We start from the raw sequence: 23,023 nt of genomic DNA on the forward strand, positions 1-23,023 counted from the left end.
CGTTAAACGATGATGATGATGATGATGATATATATATATAAAATATAAATTAGAGACAAAACCACTATTATGCAACTCAAACAGTGATAGACATAAACCAAAACATAAATAACAAATAATATACATTTTTGTAAAACATATAACTTATAACTAGATCTCAAAAAGTATAAAAATGAATGATCAATATATATATATATATATATATATTATATATATATAATATAATATAATAAGTAAAAAAAACTATGTACGTTTCATGGCTACAATTAAATTCGAATTACAATTAGTTTTAAATTCAATTATTATTATTATTATTATTATTATATATATATATATATGTATACACACAATATTTCTTTATTCAGTATGTTGAAATTGTGTGACATTGTTCAAATTCCTTCGAAAGCTTTTCTGCCTTTAAGATGGAATGTACAAAAGGAATTTTTTTGTTTGTTCCCCCCACCCCCACTCCACTTTACACTTTTCGAAAGCTATGTAAAGAGAAGTTGCAGGGTGGGCGGGGCGAAACAATGTCATGGAAATACATTCAGAATGAGAAATAAGAGACAGCTTGACAGCAGACAAAGAATATTTAATGGGAAGTCTTTAATTACTTTTGTTAAATTGCTCGAAGAATTCTCAAGTGTAATTGGATCTCTGGCAACAATTGCTCATAAGGATGACTCACTTAATAAGTGCATCTTAAAACCTGGCAGAGCATGCCAAAATTAGTGAAACTGATATCCATTCTATTTGATAAAATTGTCATCTTATATTCTGCTGGTGATACAAAATTTTGACTATTGCACAGTATTACTATTATTCTTTGATTATTTTTATTTCTTGTATTTAAAAAATTGTATTTTCAATTTGTATTCGCTATCTTTTTGTTTTTTGTTTTCACTAATTTTTATTTCCATGTATAAATTGCTTAAATTTTTTTCCTTAAAAATTTGATTTTCAATATCTGTTTAATCCTTTTTTCATCATTTAATATTTTTTATGGCCGATTTTTTTTTAGACTATTTCTTAGAATTATTTAATATAGAATTAAATTGTTTGACAAAGAGACATTGTATTGATAAAAACTCTTTGTTCATGCATACGCATCTGTGTGTGTGCATGTGCATGAATATATATGTGCTCACATGATCATGGTTGAAACGCCTTTGATCATAGTTTATTTACTCATATCTAATCTGGAGCTAAATGATTGTTACAACACATCCTTATGGTTTTTCTCCTTCCTAAACTATTCATAGGAGACTAGTCAGTGTCTAAACTCTTTGGTCTAAATATATTCTGATTATTCACACTAAAAACACCTTCTGAAATGTTGAACTCATGTGTTTTGTTTCTTTATTAAAGAATAAAAAAAAATCAGCCCAGAAACTTTTTCTCTTAAGTATGGATTTTCTTTCTGTGCTATGTAAGAGATTTTGAAACAATGCAAGATAACTTTACACAGACTGTATGCTTTAGCTGTGTGTGTCTGTGTGCGTGTATGTGTGTGTGTAAGTAAACAGAGCGGTTATAGTAACTGACTAAGGGATAAAAATATCCGTATATACTATTGGTATCCATTACCTGTATTATCCCTGGGCATTGGTATGCAGGTACACCATACACGTAGAGTGCAGATAACAACAGGATAAACAAGAGTTTATCAGGAACCAATGCAAATAATTAGAAAATGGAGAAAAACCACAGATTAACCAACATATCGATTGGACCACATTTATTGCTTATTTTTTAATACAAAGCATGACATAACAAAATAGGAAACATAACAAATCTTATGGCCATTACTGATCAGATTGCCAAAATGCAGTCTATAAATAAATGTGAGAATAAAGTTCTTCATCTTCATAGGGCATTTGAATTAAGGCAACGGATTTTCATCAGAGTGAAAAACAAGAGCATACAACATAAACAAAAGGAAAAGGAAAAGGAAAGAAAATATGGCTTAGACAAATAGTCTAGAAGCCCAAAATGTTAAGATCAAATAATTTACCATCAGGGCTACAGGGTCAGTAGGTAAAAAAGTGAGCTATTAATGGTCTAGGGAATACTACAATTTATTAACAGGTAGGTGCAAATAGAAGCAGGGTGGTCAGGCTGTTTAAAAATGGAAGTTATCAAGAAACTATATATAAGGAAAATACTAACATGATTGTCAAAGGGCAGTACCCCAATGCTAATAAATTGTACCCATTAATAAATTGTAGCCCTATAAATATGAAGAACTTTAGTCTCGCATTTATTTATAGACTGCATTTTGGCAATCCAATCAGTAACAGCCATAAGATTTATGTCATGCTTCATATTAAAAGATAAGCCATAAATGTGGTCCATTTGATGTGTTGTTTAATCTGTGGTTTCCTCCATTTTCTAATTATCTGCTTTATATATATATGTATATAGCAAATATATATGTTTTATTTATTATTTTGCACATTACTTAATCATTGTTATATGTTTTATTTTATATTTAATCTTTCTATAATATGTAAATTTTCTAAATGGTATAATTTAATTTTTCATTATTGAATTGATAAAAGATGTTTTTTTCTAATTTATATATATATATATACATATATATATATTATATATATATATATATATATATATGTATTGTGAAATTTGATTTAGTATTTCTAAATTGAATTTTTCCCAGTAAGTTTGGAATAATATTCCCTCATAATATTATTATTATTGAGTGAGAGAGCAGTGCATGCCATCAAAGTGACACTGGGGTAAAATATACAAAGCCCAATATACCCATCATGACTACCTGTCTGATAAGGGTACACCAGGCACATGCATCACAACCATATGTGCGCGACATGCTGATCTCATATCAAGATAAACAGCACATGACCTTGCAGGTGGGGCCCAGTTAGAATTTTCTTCAGGTTGAGTAGCCCATCCCGCTCAAAAGGTCCCTGAATAAGGGTTGTTTAAGGATGTTGAAAGAACCACCCATGTTTCCAGAGGTGAATTATTCAAACCCCAAAGAATCCCTCTCAACACATGGCTATGATGCTCCCCCACTACTTCTGCTCATGATCAGAGATGCACATATCGTCAGCCACTAAGGGACATGCTCAACTGGTTAAGGTCAAACAACTGACAAGCAAATCTGTGGTATTGAGCAGAATATTTGCTGTAGCCCATCTTTTATACCAAGACAAAACAATGTACATGATAACACTTTCAATCAGTTAAGATCAGAAGCCATGAGAGCTACTGCCTGGTACTGCATCAGGGCATTTATTATTATTATTATTATTATTATTATTATTATTATTATTATTATTATTATATATAATCACATATATGTATATACATGTATATGCAAATATGTATGTATAGATTGTTTGAAGTAATATACAGATTTTATATATTAAGAAAAAAGAGGTAGTCAGAATTTTGGATAACTTTTATTAGTGCGTCCTGAAAGAAATAGAAAGAAAAGAAAAGAAAAGAAAGGAGAAAGAAAGTCAGAGAAGAAAGGGCTTTTTCCAGTTGCATAAAGTATCAATGGGGTCAGCCAGCTGAAGCTGAATTACAATTCAAGATGTCGATTTTGATTTGGTCATTGTTTTTGAAAACATCTCTCTCTCTCTCTCTCTCTCTCCCTCTCTCTCTCCTACTTACTCACTCCTTTATAGAGGGAGAGAGAAATCTTCCTGATTACCTCTTTTTTCTTAATTTATGTATGTATGTATGTATATATATATATGTGTATGTATATATATATATATATATAATATATATATATATGTATATATATATATATATATATATATATATATATATATATATATATATATATATATATATTATATATATATATATATATGTATATATATATATATATATATATATATATTATATATATATATATATATATATATGTATATATATATATATATATATATATATATATATGTATATATATATATATATATATATAATATATATATATATATATATATATATATATATATATCTATATATATATATATATATAGATATATATATATATATATATATATATATATATATATATATATATATATGTATATATATATAATGAAAATAGTAATGCAATACTTTTTCATATATATATATATATATACACACACACACACACACACATATAGAAATGTGACCACACGTAGACTGTAGGCGATTTTTCCTTCTTTCTATTTAGACTTTCCTGTTTCCGACGAAGAGCTATGCTCGAAATGTTAACAACTTTCTTTTTTCACCGAGCATCAAATTAATATATTGCTTGTGCCCGTCCTAACGTTCGTTTTTTTTTCTTTTTTTCTTTTTTCTCTGCTTTTTTGGTTTTTGAATTGACTACACACGCGCGCGTATGCGTGTGTGTGTGTGTGTGTGTGTGTGTGTGTGTGTTTATCTAATATTTAAATGTATTTATAATTGTGTTTACATCTGTGGGTGACTGCGCACGCATATGAGTGCGTATGTTTCTAGTAACCAATGAGCTATTTTATAGCGGGGACTTATTGATTTACAACACCGTCCTACATTGTACTGAGATAATCCTAATTCAGTTGTCAGTTGATCAGTCTTTGTTACATCATGGCATCGGAGAAGTGCTCGTTCGGTATTGGCCTGGGACTTTTAATTCTATCATTCACACTTTATATTATCGGATTTTCTACCTCTTATTGGTTAGAGACATTTGAGGAAGTTAAGGTTGGTTTAGAACGATTGGGACTGTGGGAGATTTGTTTCACTCGAGATGGAATGTCGTTGAATTCTGGTGACCAGGCTAGGGGAATAACTTACAAAAATTGTTATTGGGTCTTTCATGAAAACATAAGACTGGCTTCGGACACATTTGCCATACGTAAGTATATATAGATATAAATATACACATTGTACCACTTCTACGATTCACTGATTGATTTATTCATTAATTTTTGTCATATTTTCGACAATGAGTTAAGTTTCTTAATTAATGTACCATCATTTTGTTTTAATTACTTTTTTTTTATCACAAAAAATTATTTTCTCTGCGTAGTTTTGAAAAAGCCATATATTGTGTATTTTGATGTCACTATTTATTAAGAAGTTTTTTGATTTGGATTCAAATTAATTTTGTTTATCATATTTATGTATATTAAGCTTTCAAATGTGACATCAGCGAGCGAGAATACTGTACATTGTTACCTTTTGTATGCCAATCCTCCATGACATACTTAATGTAGGTATGCTATAATGACAAATAATTACAGGTAAATACATATGAAGGTACTATACAAATGTTTGGTTTTGATGTACTCGATCGAGCACGTATAATATTCTTGATTTCTGTCTTCTCAATTGTAAGTTCCAAAACTTTACAGAAAAATGTACAGGTAATATAAAGAAGTTGGGGCTGTGAAAGTTTCGCTATTCTTGTTGTGTGTGTTTGTTTATGTAAAATCTAACTAACGCATTATTAGTACTTTGTTGTAGCTACTGGTAATTGTATGAATGTTACAATTTCCCATTTATCTCCAATATTCAAGCTAAAAGGATAATTATTTAGTTTATTATTGTCAAAATCTAGCAAGTGAAATATTTAACATAGGTATTTTAGCTCCTAACTTTTTTTCTAGTTTCATTCCCTCCTTTTTAAATGGTCTCCGGCAGAATTGAAAAATAAGAGGCCTCCTGTAAAATCGTCAAATTTTCGTGATAATTTATAAAACCTAAAGCATTGATAATATGTGGATATAATTCTAAAATTCCGGGATATCTTCAATAAAAAATGGTCAAAAAACACTGAATTAAGTTTCTTTAATTTTTATTGTTTGGCTGTAAATCATTGGTCCCGCATCGCAGGTGGTTCACCCCACCCTTCAATTTTTTAAATAAAATTGGAGAATTTGCTGCTATTTCTAACAGTTCGAACTGCTACACAGAGGCTCCCGATGAGTAATCAAACTACACTCGGGACTAACGCCAACACCTGAATAGGTGTAACTTACTAAAATGAATACGGGCAAACACGGAAATTCCGTTCCAGTATAGCTATTTTCATTATTATCGATAATTAGTGAGATAAAAATAAATAATTGTGATGTAATGTTATAAGTGACGGTGTGTTTGTGTGTGTGTGTGTATTATTTCCGAAATCCAGCTCCTAAAGCTTTTGAAACTTACTTCCTGATGAAGCGTTTACAAACACGCCACAAAACTTTTGATAGTTAGTTACCTTTCACAAATGGTTTGCAATTATATTTTTGTATTACCTAATAACTAAATCCTTTACCTATAGTTTCTTCAATAATAATTAATGTGAATAATGATATGCGTCGGAAAAAAATGTGCAAATAGGTGTAAAAAAAGTGTGTATTAAACGAATATGAAAACCAAAATTTGAGCCAACGAACCGGGAGGTGGGGAGAGAGAACTTTCGGAAAATTCACAAGATCCGATTTTTTTTCCCTCATATCTTTTGAGAAAATGGTTATCTTTTAATGAAATTTTATATAAAAACCTTTCAAACTGCATAGATTACGATTATAAAGAAATTTGTGGCGAATTTTTTTTCATAAATTTTTATATTTTTTTTTGCTTGATTGTAATGGAAATAAGTTTGAAAAAAATTTTAGATTCATTTATTTTTTGTTTGAGTAAGAGAAAAAGGTTTTTAAAAAGATCACGTGTATCATGCATGGTAAGAGAAACAAATTCATAAATACAGTTGCACTACGGAAAAAGTTAAGAGCGATTTAGCTGTTGCTTTTTTAGCACGTCTCCCTCCACCGTTGGGATCATTTTAAAAATATTTTTCTATTACTCAAACGAAAAATAAATGAATCTAAAAAATTTTTTTCAAACTTATTTCCATCACACTCAAGCAAAAAAATAATTTATGAATTTCTTTCTCTTCGAAAGTCCCCTCCCCACGCCCTCGGAAAAAATTTTCCCCAGAAATTTCTTTATAATCGTAATCTACGCCGTTTGAAACGTATTATATAGAATTTCATTAAGATATCCATTTTCCTAAGGGTTTAGAGAAAAAATCGGATCTTGTGAATTTTCCGAAAGTCTTCTCCCCAACCCCTCGGAAAAAATTTTCCCCACAAGTTTCTTTGAAATCGTAATCTATGCTGTTTGAAAGGTATTTATATCAAATTTCATTAAAAGATATCCATTTTCCTAAAAGTTATGAGGGGAAAATAGGATCTCGTGAATTTTCCATCATTCCACTCTCCACCCCCCGGTTCGTTGGCGCAAATTTTTGTTTCCATATTCGTTTAATACACATTTTTTTACACCTATTATACTTTTTTCTTTTCTTTTTTTTTTTGCTGACCGGGAGTAAACATTAGCCGAAAATATTGGTTATTATTTGACCCTTTCACCCGCATGGTTTTCACTAAGGAAAACAAAATCCTCGGATTTTTTGCGTGGAATCAAGTATCCTGACCTAACGTTTTATTCGGAATCGTTGGAAATTTTTTTTTGCATTGATTGAATTCCAGTGACCTCCTAACATGCTACAAATCTTCTTTTTGGGTCCGGAAAACTGGGTGGGGTGGATCCCTCGGAAATTTCATCCCCATTTTCAAATATTTTGACCAATATAAAGATCTTCACCCGTGAACAAAAAAAATGATAAACCAGCCGGCTGGGTGTTAACAAGTATGTAGAAAATGAATAGGAAAAAAAAATTTGCACTAACGACCCTGGGGGGAGAGATGACTTTCGGAAAATTCACAAGATCCGATTTTTCCGTCATAACTTTCGGTAAAATGGATATATATTGACTTTTTTTTTTTTACCGAATCCCAAGTTTTTGGTTATGGAGGATCCGATTCTGAAAAAAAATTTTCAAAGATCGCAATCCCCACCCCTTCATTTTTACTTTTTCCGGGATTTTTTTTTTTTTTTTGCGAAATATGTTGAAAAATCTGAAGATTACGATTCTGAAAAATATTTGTTTGTAAAATTTTAATTTTTCAACAAAATATATATATATATAATATATATATATATATATATATATATATATATAATATAAAAAAAGGAACCAAGAAGTGGACCGAAACGATGAATCGGAACGAACCTGATGCGGGGCGCTGTCAGACAATAAGGTGATAAATAAAAATATATGCATACATGCATGCATGTATATATACATGTAGATGTAGGTACGTACATATATGTTTGTATGTATGCATATATTTTTATTTATCACCTATATATATATATATATATATATATATATACCCCAGGCCTTCAAGCAGGCTAGCCACTTGCTAGAAATAACAGCCATATCTCACAAAACTGCAGTAACATAATGTAATCAATTTACTCACCTTTCTACAAAGATTTCTTTCAGAGTAATATGACAAAGTAATTCTTGTGAAATAGACAAAACAACCGTTCATTTTTACTTTTAGGCGGCAGGGAGGGGAGGGGAAATTTTGGGTCGGAGTTTTTCATAAAAAATTTGAATTTGTGTTTATTTTTTCCATTTTCATAACCTCCGTATTTTCCCACGTAGATTGATTGAAAAAAATCTGTGGGAAAATACGGATATTAAGAATATGGAAAAAATAAACACAAATTCAAATTTTTTAGAAAAACTCCGACCCAAAATCACTGTCTAAAAGTAAAAACGAATGGTTATTTCATCTATTTCACATGAATTACTTTATCATATTACTACAGGAAATTACTCTAAAAGAAATCTTTGCAGAAAGGTAAGTAGATTGATTACATTATGTCATCGCAGTTTTGTAAGATTTGCAGGTCATTGGAATTCATTCAACGAAAAAATAAAATTTCCAATGTTCCAGGATATGGGAATGTCTGGGTCCCCCCCCCCTTTTTTTTTTCAAACAAAAATAAGGGGTTTACAGCATATTAGGAGGTCAGGGTACTTGATTCCATGTAAAATATCTGAGTTTTTTCTTAATGAAAATCATGCAGGTGAAAGGATCAAAATTTACCAAATATTGTAGGTTCAAAGAGTATAAAAAGTATTTATTTTAAATGGAAGTACAGTAATCCCTCGACTATTGCGGGTGTTCCAAACTCTCCCGCAATAAGTGAAAACCCACGTAGGAGAAACTGTATATTTTTTTTTATTATTTTTATAATTTGCATATATTATTTTATAATAAATGCAAAACAACACCATTAGGAACCGACATAAGTTTAAATAATATTCTAATTAACATTGCTATATTAGTCATTTGGCTCTAGACCCTTGATTTGTTGATGCTTTAAAAGCAACAAAATTTTTTATTAGGAAATTAAGGGGAAACTCATAATATTGGATCTATAGTGACTTTATTAAATCTCACTTATTACAGGCACAAGAGCATACATTTGATATGGTGATTTGTATCGTTGTGAAGATCCATTACACATTCCTTTCCTCCTTAGAGAAATAGCATAGATGAATCCCTACAGCTGAATTATCCATTCCACCACATTGTGACTGAAGAATAGGCACAGATGATGATGGTGGTGATGTGATTTTTTTTTCTTTATTGCTCTTCTTTTATATCTTAATATTGCACAGATCACAAGGGGTGGGGGCATTAATATTCTGTTGAAGAATTTGGATAGATTAAGACTGGGTGCTGAGTCATTTGTGATGAGTCAGTTATTCCGGTTGGAATTCCGAAGGAATTTTTCATTGGAATGTAGATGTAACATGCAGATACTGCACTGGTCATGGCAGCATCTCAAGCTAGAATATAATGGAACAAGTTGCTCTAGTAAACTATTGTTTCCTATACCCCTTTCACAATCATGAACTACGAAGCCTTACATTGTTATGTTTGTGGTTTAGTTTTCTATCTTTTTTAAAGTTATATAAGAATAAAAATGTTAGTTATTAGTTTGAGGAAAGCATCACTGTTTTAAGGTTATTTTTTTTACTTGTTTCAGTCATTTGAATTTGACTGCAGCCATGCTGGAGCACCATATGCATTTAAAAAAATTTTTTTTTTTTTTTTTTTTTTGGTAACTTTATAATTGTAAATATATCAAGCCAGCAATTCCTTCTTATCAGAAAATGCTGGTAGATCATTTCTATCAAAATTTGTGCCTAATAGAAACATAACAAGTCTGATATAGTTGTTTGAAACAGAAAAGTTATGTACAGTTATTGATACCAGCTGCTCTGCTGAAGTGAACATTTCTTTTAAAATCAGGGAGAAAGGAAATATTTACAGACTACGTTTTTGAAACCTACTGCTTTTCTTCAGGGATATAAATTCATTTACATTTATAATCAATGGTGCACTTGGCTATGTTGATAATTGAGGTGTCCAAATAAAGAAAATGATCTGCTAACACTCAATTTGAAAATATATTCCATAAGCAGAACAGTAAACAGTATGCAAAATGGTAAAAAAAAATATGTAAGTCCAACACACAAGCATGGCTGTGTGTTTAAGAAACTTGCCTTGTAACTTTGTGGTTTCAGATTTTCCTACATCATGGCACCCTGGGCAAGTATATTTTACTACAGCTCTGGGCTGACCAATGCCTTGTGAGTTCATATGGTTGACAGAAACTGTGTTGAAACCTTTCATATATGTGTGTGTGTTTGTCACCTACCTCTTGACAACTAATTTTGATTTGTTCACATTCTTGTGACTTAACAGTTCAGCAAAAGAGAATTATAAAATGTATACTAGGCCTAAAAAATAAGTGCTGGGATCAATTTGTTTGACTAAGCCCTTCAAGAGGGTACCCCAACAAGGCTTCAGTTCAATGACTGCAACAATTAAAAGATATAATTTTCCTCTTTTGTTCTTACCCAAATTCCAGCAATGGAGCTTTGTTTTTTGTTAGAAACCAGCTTTTTTTTAATTGGAAGAATTCAAATAATTAAGAAGAATAATGATACTCATTTGCACAAAAATTGATGACTAAAATGGTATAGATTATAATTGGATGAGACCTATCATATCTTGAATAAAAAGATTGTCTCAAAGAAAATATTGGTTTCAAATTTTGACACAAAGCCAGTAAATTTGATGATGGGCATAAGTCAATTACATTTACCCCAGAATTCATCTGGTACTTATTTTATTGACCCCAAAAGGCTGAAAGGCAAAGTCCACTTCCAGAATTTGAACTCAGAATGTAAAACCAAGTGAAATGCCACTAAGCATTTTGCTTGGCATGCTAATGATTCTGCTAGTTTACCATCTTAGTCTCAAAGAATATATTAGTAGAAAATAAAATAAATTAGAATATTTAAAATAGAAAAAAAAAAAGACAAAGAAATTAAATTGGTAAGACAGAATTTGTAAAAATATTGCTTGTGTGTGTGAGAGAGAGAGAGAGAGAAAGAGCCAGTAGCCATGTAGTCCCCTGACAAGAACCTGCTCTGCCCTTCCACTCGGATTTCATAAGCCTGCACAAGCTGCATGGCAACCTCATTAGTGTTGATGGCATGAGTAAAGTACCCAATACACACCAGTTGGCATTAGGAAGAGCATCCAGCTGTAGAAATCATACCAAACCATCCAACTCATGCCAGTATAAAAATTGAAATTAAAGATGTAGGACAGGGGTACACTCTGCAATTGTGTGATCTTTTAAGAAGTAATTGATCAAAGAGAGATAGATTGAAGCATATATGCATGCAATTTTGAGAGGAGATTCAAAAAGCATGGTCATAAGTTTTACTGATATTGAGAGCAACAACACTGCTTTCCCCAAATTTCTCCACAGTGGATTTGGCTTTATGGAAACTACTGGTGATCATTAAAGAGAGAGAGAGAGATTCAAGGTTTTGGAGGAAATCATTGTTAATAGTTGTTTCCATTACCTTAGAGATGGTGGAAATAACAGCAATAGCGCAATTGTTGATAAGGTCAGAGATTGCCTTACTTAGGAATGGGACACTGTGTAACATGTTTCCAAAAGCAGTTAATTCTTACTGAGAAATGGTGAGAAATGGAAGAGCTTGATGAGTGTAAGGGTGAGAAATGGAAGAGATTGATGAGTGTAAGGGCACTGGAGTACAATGCTTGAGGGTAAGGGAAGAGTCATTGTCTGTGCCCATGGCTATGTTGATTTGAATCCTGTGAGATTGCAGAACTTCCACTCTATCAAATGCTGGAGATAGGAGTTGAATGATAGCAATAAAAACGATTGATGGTAAGAGAAAATTTTGAGTATAAGGCAGTGTAAAGAAATTGCCTCCTATTACCAAAGGGTTTTTAAGGGCCAATAAGTATTTCACTCCATTCTTATGGCATTGAATAGATGAGAACTTTTTCCTGTATAGAACATTGGTATATCTCAGATAATGTATTCTTGATATGGCCAAGTGGTTAAGAAGTTCACTTCACATGTATGCAAACCCAGGTTCAATCCCACTGTACAGTATTTTTTGTTATTGTAGATTTGGATTGATCCAAACCTTGTGAGTGAAACTGGCTAGAAGGGAATTGTGAAAGTCTATTGGGGATGGGTTATACCTGTTCAAAGAGCCAGCTTTGTCACTTACTGCGTCATACTGCTTGTGAATTATGTTGAGGGTACAAGTGCATGTGGAAAATTATGTTACACTATAATTAGCAGGTATTTCAGGTGATTGAACAACAAGAATTTCTATAGACAAAACTGGCATGATTAATTTACTTTACTTTTTATTCATGACAAACAGATGAACTGGGGCAATGGAAAACAAAATATTTTGCTCAGAAATGCAGCAAAATGCTTGCTGGGATGTGAACTTAAACTGATAAACATGTGGTCACTTTGTCACTCCACAATATTCCAATTGCCACCAACCTTTATGGCTTTCTCTGCATGTTCTTCATACTTTCAGCTTAGATACTGGCCAAGGAATTTGCTTTTCATCTCTCTTGAGTTAATGAAAAACAGGTTTTGGATCTATTTAACTATTCTTCTTTTTCATAGAATATGCAATCTTTTACCATAATTACTTGTGTGACTCCACGAAAATTCTCAGTTTCGTAAATTTTATTTTTAATTTGATGCATAAATCTATCTTCATAACATTGTTTAATTATGTTAAAAACATGAATGATTATGAGCTAGACAAAGACTTACAAGTTATTAAAAAATTGGGATTTAAATAGAAGCAATATTTACCTCATCTTATTTCCTACTCCTTGACAGCTGCCATCTTCCCCATTAACACTTGTTAATTCTTCCCCTTCCCTTGTTGCCTGTCTGTTCAAATCATATAAGAATAACTATTGTGATAAACACAGCTTATTTCCCTTCAGCAAGCATAACATTCAAACTGAGTTCAAAAAAAAAAACAAAAGCGATGGTGGCAAGCAGCTGATTCCTCTCAAATTTATGAGAACCCTTTATTAATTATGTGGATGCTGTTGTTTAGCCTCAGATTTGCCCTGATCGGTCACTAGCCTTGCTAAAAGGACATGAGCGGGAAGCACCTTTGATGTTTTCTTAGGAAAAGGAGGGGGCAAACACAAGGGCTACCCAAGCAGCATAAACTCGCTCTGCACTAATGGCCCTGGTTGAGCCAACTTTTGTTCAAAGCTGTTCCAACCATCTCCTTCCCATATTTTTTCAAAGGCATAAGTGTACTCTAATGTTGTTGATTTTCAAACTGACAAATACCAGGCTCCACCATAGTATTAGGAAATTTTTTACCCCCTCCGCCTCATTATTAACAAAAAGACAAAATAGTGTATTCATATAATATTTTTTTTTTGTGTGTTGAGCAAGTTTTAAAATATTCAAAACCGTCTTAATTTTATTATGTTGTATCTTAGGAGAGTCTTTTTTTTATTAATTGACCCTTTAGCATTCAGATTATTTTGTCAAATGTATTGCTTATTTATTTACATTGTTTTGAATTAATCATACATTATCTGATAGTTTAAAATTTTGATGTGATTGTATATTTTTAGAATGGCATTGTAGAATAGGTTGAGAGTCCAGATTTGGTTGATTTGAACAAAACAGATAGAATATGGCCTGTTTAAATGCTAAAGGGTTAAACTTGGCAATTTGTCTACCTCCTTTTCAGTCTGTATGGGTCTCACTGTCATGAGCAATGTTGCTCTAATGTGTTTTATTTCAAGACAGTAGTGTGTGGTTTCTAGCAAGTCAACCAACCACATCAAAGAAGCTGCTTCTTCATTGTGGTAGTTGAGATTGTTGGCACAACCTGTTACCTGAAAGAAGTAATCTCTGCATAGTTGCTGAACCTGCTAGAAATAGCAAACTAAACCTCATTGAAATTACACCTCAGCCACCTCAGAAAGAAAGGACATTGGATAATGTTGTCCTGCATATGAAATACCCAACAGATGATAGAACGCTCATTGTTGGAACACATTTGATCCTAGGTCTGCTTAGTTACTTGACCTGGGATTGAACATGCGTCTCCTACCCACCACAAGGCAATTATCCTCTCCCTCTCCCGTCAATAGGCAAAACCCAGTTAAAAGGAAGGCTGAGGACAGTGCTAGTAATAAAAATCACTGATTGTGTCAAATTTACATTCGTAAAAACCCAACTATGAATCATGGCATGATTAAAACCTCTCGGTTTAATATGAAACTCATTTAGAACTTCTCTACAGCTTGAATTTTGAATTTTCCAATTTATCTCTACTTTTATATTTCAGCTCCAAATATTTTAGTTATGATTTTTTTTTTAATTAAAACAAAAAAAAGTGTATGACTGATTTTAATTATAATCATTCTTATATGATGTAACATTCATAGTATCAAATATTGTATCAAAAATTGATAAAGTTATTGTTATAGTAAAACAAGAAAATCATGTTGTCTAATTGAGCTTTATTTTAATATTATTCTTTATTGTGTAATCCATTTTCATTCTTACTCATTCTTTGAGCATTTAGATTTATTTATTATTTTTGTCATTGTTATTTTGCAAACTTTTGTTCTTTCCAACACTTAGCTGATTCTAGTGTTCTTTGATAGAGTAGTGCTTAAAGCTAACAGTGATTTATCAAGACTGGAATTTGAGTAATAGGGATGACATATGTTTCCGTAATCTGGTGACAAGATCTTGACTGGATTTCGTAATATTTTTTTTTTTTTATTTTGTAAAGAAATAGACCTCACACACACACACTCCCATCTCCTCCCATTCACCTTCCACTTCATCCTTTCTTCTTCCACAATGGTAAAATTGCTGTTGTAACATGTCAGTCACAGAAGTTGCCTTATGTAAAATTTTTATTGTTTGAACCTTTTAGTGGGCTGGGGGAGGGGAAGTTTTATTTGAGATTTATTGTTATTTTTCATTCTCTTCTGCCTGTTTTCAACAGTAATCTTGTTCACTCGTTTCTCACTGCTTTACTTTATGTCCTCATCTCCTGCCCTTATCCCTCACTTCCTCTTCTCTCCATCTCTCTTTGGTTTTTCCATCAACTTCTTTCTGTCTTCACACCCAGCTTTATTCACTCACTTTCTCATTCTCACTCTCTAAATCTTTTTATCTCTCTCTCTCACCATTTTCTAAATCTTTCTAGCTCTTTTCTTTGTTTTTACTCTTTCTTCAGTTACTTCCATATCCTTTTTTAACATTTCCTTTTCATTTTCTCTACCCCTCTCTCTCTCCCACAATATATCCTGTGCAATATCTTACTACAAAGGCAGCTGCTCTGTAGAACACCTTTCTCTTCTATGTCTTTTCACAACTAACAAACCTCTATCCCTCCAACTCAGTACAAACACTCACAAAATTAACAACAGCAGCATTAATTACCTCATTAGTTCCAAACATTGTAATGAGATGTACACTACTAAAGATAATTACAGAGGAACAGCAACTGCCACACTTCAACTGAGTCTACCTTGACCATCTCTACTGTGGCCACCACCAGGACTGACTAATAAAACAATTTAATAAGGGAAACTGTCAACTTTATAGAAAGGACAGCCAAATCTCCCCCTAAGAGTGTCTTCAAAAATGAAAAAAGAAAGACACACGTTAGATAATGCAGTCTTACATAAACTGTCTGAAAAAAAATGCGATTGTCACTGCTGGAATGTCTTTGATCATAGATCTGCTCAATCACTGATGATTGAGGCTAAACACTAGGTACATGAGTTTGAAAAAAAGTGTTTAGTGAGATGAAGACAGACAGATGGTATCAGGTACAATTTTAATTGATGGTAGTACACAACTTGATTGTTCAGAGAAGCAGGCATCAATGTAGTAGCAGTAGATAATACAGAGACAAAGTTTAGTGATTAGTGAATTGGTATGGAGTAACCCATCAGTGACTGAATATATTCCAGTAGAGATTGTTTGTGGTTCCCACAATCTCTACTGGAATATACTCGTTACCATTACCATTCCAGCTGTGTAAGCAGAAAGAACTCTGTGAATTCCATCCAAGCATTTTTCATACAGAATCAACATCTGATCAGGGATGAAGTATTTTCTGAGCCTGAAGAAGAAACAGTGTTAAAGATACAGTGAGAGTTCATCAAAATTGTGATGATTCTCACAATTTTGAAGGTTTGGGCTGTGTTATGTATGGGATGGGTATAGGGTAAAACTGTTTCCTTGATATGTACTGTAATTTTGTTTTGGTGTCAAAGGTGACCATTTGTCATATCCCCTAGTTCTTTATTTTATGAATGAAAAGTAAAGATGACTCCAGTTGTCAGCACATAAGTTTTCAAACTAGACATATCGAAGTATCAAGTATGGATACCCTACTGCTTTAAGGACTCTCTTCGTGAATATATTCAATTTTGATATGAATTAATAGAGTTTTGCATACATCTTTAAAATGATTATTTTCATCAAAATTTGATCTGCTTTGACAAGTTCAACATTTTATTAAATGTTTACAAGTGGTAGATTGGCAGTACCATCAAAGCATCAGACAATATGTCTCTAGTTATGACCTCTTATTGTTTACAGCCTAAGTTCAGGTCATGCTGAGGTTAACTCTTCCTTCATTCTTCTGGGGTCTATAAAATACCAGTGAGGTACTGGGGTCAATTTAATATTTTTCTAAAGTATCCATGATGTGAATGGCAGTCATAAAATACTATGACTTTTTGTGAGTGACAAAATCAATAGACTTCCTGATAAAATGCCTTGTGGTATTTAGTTATGCTACTACTTTACAATCAGTGTTCAGATTTTTCTACCACCACCACCACCACCTACATAAAAGGATAAAATAAATTTCAGGTTACATTATCTTAACATTACCTGAAAATCCCTTTTTTGTTTTCTCTTTATTGTAGCTTTCTTCCTTGGCACCCAGCTGCTCTCTGCCTTCTCTGTGGCTCTCCTCATCCTGGTTTTGATCATGGCAGTAATACGAATGTGTGGTTGCTGTCAGACTGGTTATAAGGTCCATGTTGCAGTGATTTCAGCTCTTCTGACACTATTAGCAAGTAAGTTTCCATTTCATTTTACTTTCTGTTTATGTATTTTGATGTTTGTTCATTTGTATTTCTCTACATAACATGGGAGCAAGGCTTAATTGTGTGGTTAACAACTTTATTTTACAGCCGTGTGGCTTCACATTCAGTTTTGTATAGCAACTTGAGCAGCTGCTTTGGATCTTTGTAGTTTAAGTCACTGCATGTTAAAATCTTTAAAAAACAATTTTGATGTAGACACAGACACATTGCAGCCTCTCCATTGGCAACGCCAGTACAAATTCCCATGAACTGTTTTTTTGGGGTTTTTTTCCGTGGGATGTCCTTTGTAATAAATCTTCTTTTCTGGTATTATTCCTTTCTCTTGGAAGAAATATGCTGCATCATCTTCTATCTTTACTTTTTCCATCAAACAGGAAAGGTTTAAAGTTGTGGCCATCTCGTCACTGGTCAAATCAAATTTCTACTATTAGGAAAACAAACAATTATTGAACATATGGTGGTTACACTCCTTGTACACATGTGCAACATATTTGGTTACTATGGAAACAAGTTCTTTACAAACGGTTATGGAACACAATGTGGTTACACTCCTTGGTTACTATGGAAATAGTTCTTTGCTAACTATGCTAACAGAACTTCACAGTGATGTGTAAAATACTCACTTCTGATTGGCCAAAGTACACAAATTTTGCAAACTTTAAAGGCTAATAACTTTTTAATTATAAATTAAAGGAACCAAGCCTAGAAGTTTTGTGATGCCTAAAAAATATGATAAAGACCTCAAGCATCTTCATGACATGCTAGAAGTCACAAATCTATGTTTGTTTTTGTTTCAAGTCCTTAAAATTATATTCTTCATTACTACCTTTAATGACATCTCATTCTATATTTCTTCTATTTCAGTAACATTTCAGATCTCGGCCCTGTTATTATTTGGTCTGAAAACTGGTCACAAAGATTGGCTTACCAACCATCGACACATCCATTTATCCTGGTCCTATGGTCTTTGTGCAGGTGGAGCTTTGATACTTATATTTGCAGCATTGTTTTTTGCTTTAGCTGCATTTTCTGCATATGATACTAAAAAGGCAAAAGCCAAAGCCAAAAAGTTTGCCCTGTCTGTGCATAGATATTAGCACTGATACTCTGGCTACTTAAATCATTCTGATTTTAAGTAGCTAAAGTATATTGGTTGTATATTATTTATTCATACTTTACATAAGAAACTGTAGAAATATTTTTTTACTTTTACAAAAAAAATATGAAACAAATGTTTTCTAATTCTACATAAAGCTATATTTAATCTCTGTAAGTCTGTCACTGCCTACATCTCAAACCAAGGCACAGCTCTTAGCAGAGCTGTACATTTGAAAACAGGGATCAATGGTGAGTGGCTGTTGATGGTTTGCTAATGAAAATATCTACTTTTACTTGAGTGTTGTTAAATATAGCAGCCTGCTTGTAATGCAACTTAAATCATTTAACACATATCATATGAGATTTATGTGGCAGTTTTACATGTTTAGATAATTGTTTACAAAATTTCAAAATTGCACAGTATCATTCTTGGTCAAATATTGTTGGTAACTTGGGTATTAACCCCCCAAACAATCTTTACATACATGTGACAGATAACCATGTTTATTGCATTTTCAACTTCTTTTATTGACACTTACCTCAGTATTTATGGAGTTGATTTAGAAACATCAACCTCCTTGATAGGGAACACTAATTTATTGCAAGTTTTATATTCTAGGATAACACTTGTCAATTCTACATTCCTCTCTGTCTAGAGCAATAAGCTGTGCATCAGCCATACAATAAGCTGTCCATCATAAAGCTGATTGACAGTAAACTAAATCACCTTCAAATTACAGTCCACCTTGGGAAAAAATTGACATTTTATAGTAGCCATAATAATCCTAAAATGATGAGGTGGTCATGGCTGAAATGCTTCATCAGGCTGACCGGGACCTAAATAGCAACTAATACATAGCTATGTAACTCACTATGCTTTTGTTGAGTACACTGCATATCAGTGACAAGATATGAACTGTTGAGCTTTGAATTAATTATTTCATTACTTTAAAATATTAAATATATTCTTGTAATGTCTTAGTTGAAATATAGACATTCATCAAACACTTCACATAATCTTTTCTAAACAAATATATTTTTTAAATATCAAATTCACATTTTTTACTTCATCATAAAATATTTTTTTAAATCAAATTCTAGAAAACATTTGACAAATTTGCAATCTTTGCTTATCAGCAGCATATCACAGCTAATAATTAACACCCTTTGTGATGCTAATTATTAGTTAAATATATTTTGTAAATAGATTTTTTTTAAATCCATTTTTATATATCCTGAATACACTGTACAACAAATTTCAAGGTCAAGAAAAAAAAACATAGTTCTCATGTACATTTTATTATGAAGGTGATTGTGCTAAGTTCAAATTTTATAACAAAAATCTCCATTCATGTCACATTTTCTTGTAAATTACCAACTTAATAACTATGCAATTTATACCAATTTCTATGATACCATAAATTTATTTTGCCCCCAAAGTCAGATTAAATATGTCCATTGTAATTACTTCATAAGCATTATATAATGTATTAACCTACATTTTAGTATTTACATCTTTGTTTATAAGACATCTTATGTGTCACGCTTCAGATTCCAGCAGAAGTCAGCCAGCATAGCTGGGCTCCATTTTCCCTTATACCTGTTTTCCATTGATGCTATATCTTGATGGAACTTCTCTCCGTGTTCATCACTCACATCTCCTGTATCCTCTGGGAAGAAGGACAGATGAGAATGAAGAAAGTGTATCTTCAGTGACATATTGCATCTGAGATCTTGGTAGCACTTGATTATGCTCTCCACTATACTCACTCACTGGGTCACTTGGTGCTTTCCCAGAAGTCCTTTGCATACATCTTTGAATGCATGCCAGGCCGCTAGCTCAGTTTTATCTATTGTCACCTTCAAGTCCTCATCAGCTATAAGTTGACAAATCTGAGGACCTATGAATATGCCTCCTTTAATCTTGGCATCACTTATTTTAGGGAAGATCACCTCAAGGTACTGGAAACATGACTTGTTATATTGCTGTGCTTTAGTAAATTGCTTCATTAGGCCTAATTTTATATGCAGTGGTGGCAAAATGATTTTAATTAGTGGGTCATGACATTCAGGTGTCATAGTTTCCCAAGGTGGCCATTCTGAGCATAATGTTCTGATCTAGCCCTACCGTCCCACTTGCAAAGGAAACAAACTTGATGTATCCAGTTTGTAGCCCATTAAATAGGGCTACTACAGTCAAGTCTGCACAAATTAGCCACTCATGCTCCTTGTAACTTATGTGGTCTAGAATAAAAGTGAGGTTCTCATATGTTTCTCTTGAAATGACCGAGTGAACTATCGGAACTGAAGGCATGGTGTTCCCAATGTGCAAAAGAACTGCTTTTATGCTGTAAAAGATGCATCTGTGAATAACCTCCACTCATTTGGTTCACAGGTCAGCTCAAGGGCATTGAATAGGTCTGATATCGTTATAATAAGTCAAGTTGTTTTCCAAAGTGAAGAATTGCTATAGACCTGCAGAACACTTCCCAAATATCGTAATTTTGAGCATCTTTATCCAACGGGTTCCATTGTTGCAGACATGAGGCCAGGATTGCTTACTATTGCTTAGTAAGTATTAAATCACAAACTAGATCATTGAGTTCAGGTTGAGTAATGAGGTGTGGTTTCTTGTCAAATTTACCACAGATTTGGACCCATATAACTATAAAAATATGGAGTGTACTTTTATAATTTTCATAGGTTAGGTTGACAAATACCTTTGGAACACACCACTAAAATTATATCAAAATCTGTTCATAACTTTTAAAGTTGTCAGTTTCAGCCCAGTCCTGTTTGCACTCAATTCCTATGGAACCATCAGTGTATTTAACATAAAATGGTAATTTACAAGAATCTGGAGGGTCACAAGAAGAAATGGATGTTAGATTTGTGATCTACACACAAAATATCCCTAGAAAAGATTTTTCTCATTTCCGGTTTTTTTTGTTTTTTTTTTGCATTGTTATACAATGATATCGAAGACTTATCATATTTGCTCTTCAAATTAAAATATTTGTAACATTTTTGGATTGAGTTATAAAGGTACTTTACATTTTATATTTTTTTTGAAAAGAACATTTTAGAGGAATATTGTAGCATCTATAATAATTTCTTTTTTGTTTATAAGTTTATTACTTCTGTTGCTAATTACATTATAAATGAATAGCCTGTATTATCAAATGATATTGAAGCTGTTTGAGTTGATTAAATGTTGTAATTATTCTTAAATGTCTCAATTTTTCCATAAACTAATTCCACTGCATTTAAAGCCATTGTTCTGAACTTAAGTTTTGCAGTAATTAAAATTGGAAATAAAGTTATTTTATTAATTAACTGGACAATGGGGTTTTATCAAATTAATAGCTGAAGTTCATATATTTTGATAATCTTAATATTTTTCATCATATACAAGAAGTTAAACATTTAGAATATTTTTCATTTGCTTCATTGTGTAACTTGCATATTTATTGAAACAGTTAGCTTGTGGGCCTTCTGAAATTCATGTTTCATCACACATTAAATGTTTTTATACCTGAAACTCCAATCTTGTTTGAGAAGTAAACATCTTAAAAGTCATAATTATAGACTTGTTATTATTGTCATGTTTATTTTCAGTGCAGTCAATGTGAGTTATGAGCTTTGATAAGCTTAGAAGTTACTTTGTCTTTCCTTAACTACAGGAGTTACGTAACCAAGCTGTATTGGTAAGCTGTATGTTTAAAATATTTCCCTCAGATTAGTGTTTGACCAACATGACCAATAAGAGAAACAAACAATCCAATATTCTTTTCTTGGTTTCAATCACTGGACAAATTTGAGAGAGTCACTTTTCCAGAATTTTCACTCAGTCATATCAACCCTATTTATTTCAGTGTGGTACTTAATACATCAATTGCTATTTTACCAAACTGCTAAGTTACAAAATACAAACAAAACTGATTTTGTTTTTGATCAGTTTAAATATAAACACATGCAAAACAGATGGGTTTTTACACAGTTTCTATCAACCACATTCCACTCAAAGTATTGGTAAATCAAGGTGTTACACAGTGGAACCAAATTTGTTACAAAGCACCTTGATTTACAAAAGCAAACCAAAGCAATTTCAACCAATTGACAATGGTTGTAATGCAGGAATCTCAAATGAATTTATGTTCATGCTGTGTGCAAAGGGAAGTGAATGAAAATTTTACTGCACTTTTCACCATTGAGATTGTAAATTTTATTGTATGGGAGACTAACAATTATTATAGTCTTTGTGAAAATAAGTACAAAAATTACCCTTAAGAAAAAGATTTGTTTGTTGTCTGTTTGGCACACACATTTATGCAACCCTCTCCTGCTATTTAAAGGTTATGGGATAAATTCTGAAGGGAAGACAAGCATTGAATCCAACTATTTCATCAAGTCAAATTATTGTTCTGAGTACACACAGTAACAAATAAGATATAACAAAATTTTGTTTAAGAGATAGTTGTCAGTAC

The 23,023-nt window shown here is 32.3% G+C and overlaps 1 protein-coding gene across 1 annotated transcript; it reads left to right on the forward strand.

The window, feature by feature from the left end:
- The first annotated feature begins 4,539 nt into the window (after nt 1-4,539).
- LOC115209321 lies at nt 4,540-22,118 on the forward strand. The gene is made up of 3 exons (XM_029777665.2): nt 4,540-4,885; nt 17,256-17,408; nt 18,303-22,118. Exons 1-3 carry the CDS (start codon nt 4,615-4,617, stop codon nt 18,533-18,535), a joined length of 657 nt encoding a protein of 218 aa, XP_029633525.1. The 5' UTR covers nt 4,540-4,614; the 3' UTR covers nt 18,536-22,118.
- The last annotated feature ends 905 nt before the right edge of the window (nt 22,119-23,023 follow it).

Source organism: Octopus sinensis, linkage group LG3, assembly GCF_006345805.1.
Source record: "Octopus sinensis linkage group LG3, ASM634580v1, whole genome shotgun sequence".
NCBI classification, from domain to species: domain Eukaryota; kingdom Metazoa; phylum Mollusca; class Cephalopoda; order Octopoda; family Octopodidae; genus Octopus; species Octopus sinensis.

Excerpts from the sequence above, each read along its gene's own strand:
- LOC115209321 (XM_029777665.2), top strand. The coding sequence starts at position 4,615 with ATGGCATCGGAGAAGTGCTCGTTCGGTATTGGCCTGGGACTTTTAATT. Across the intron at positions 4,886-17,255 it reads TTCGGACACATTTGCCATAC|CTTTCTTCCTTGGCACCCAG; the intron begins GTAAGTATATAT and ends TCTTTATTGTAG. Across the intron at positions 17,409-18,302 it reads TCTTCTGACACTATTAGCAA|TAACATTTCAGATCTCGGCC; the intron begins GTAAGTTTCCAT and ends CTTCTATTTCAG.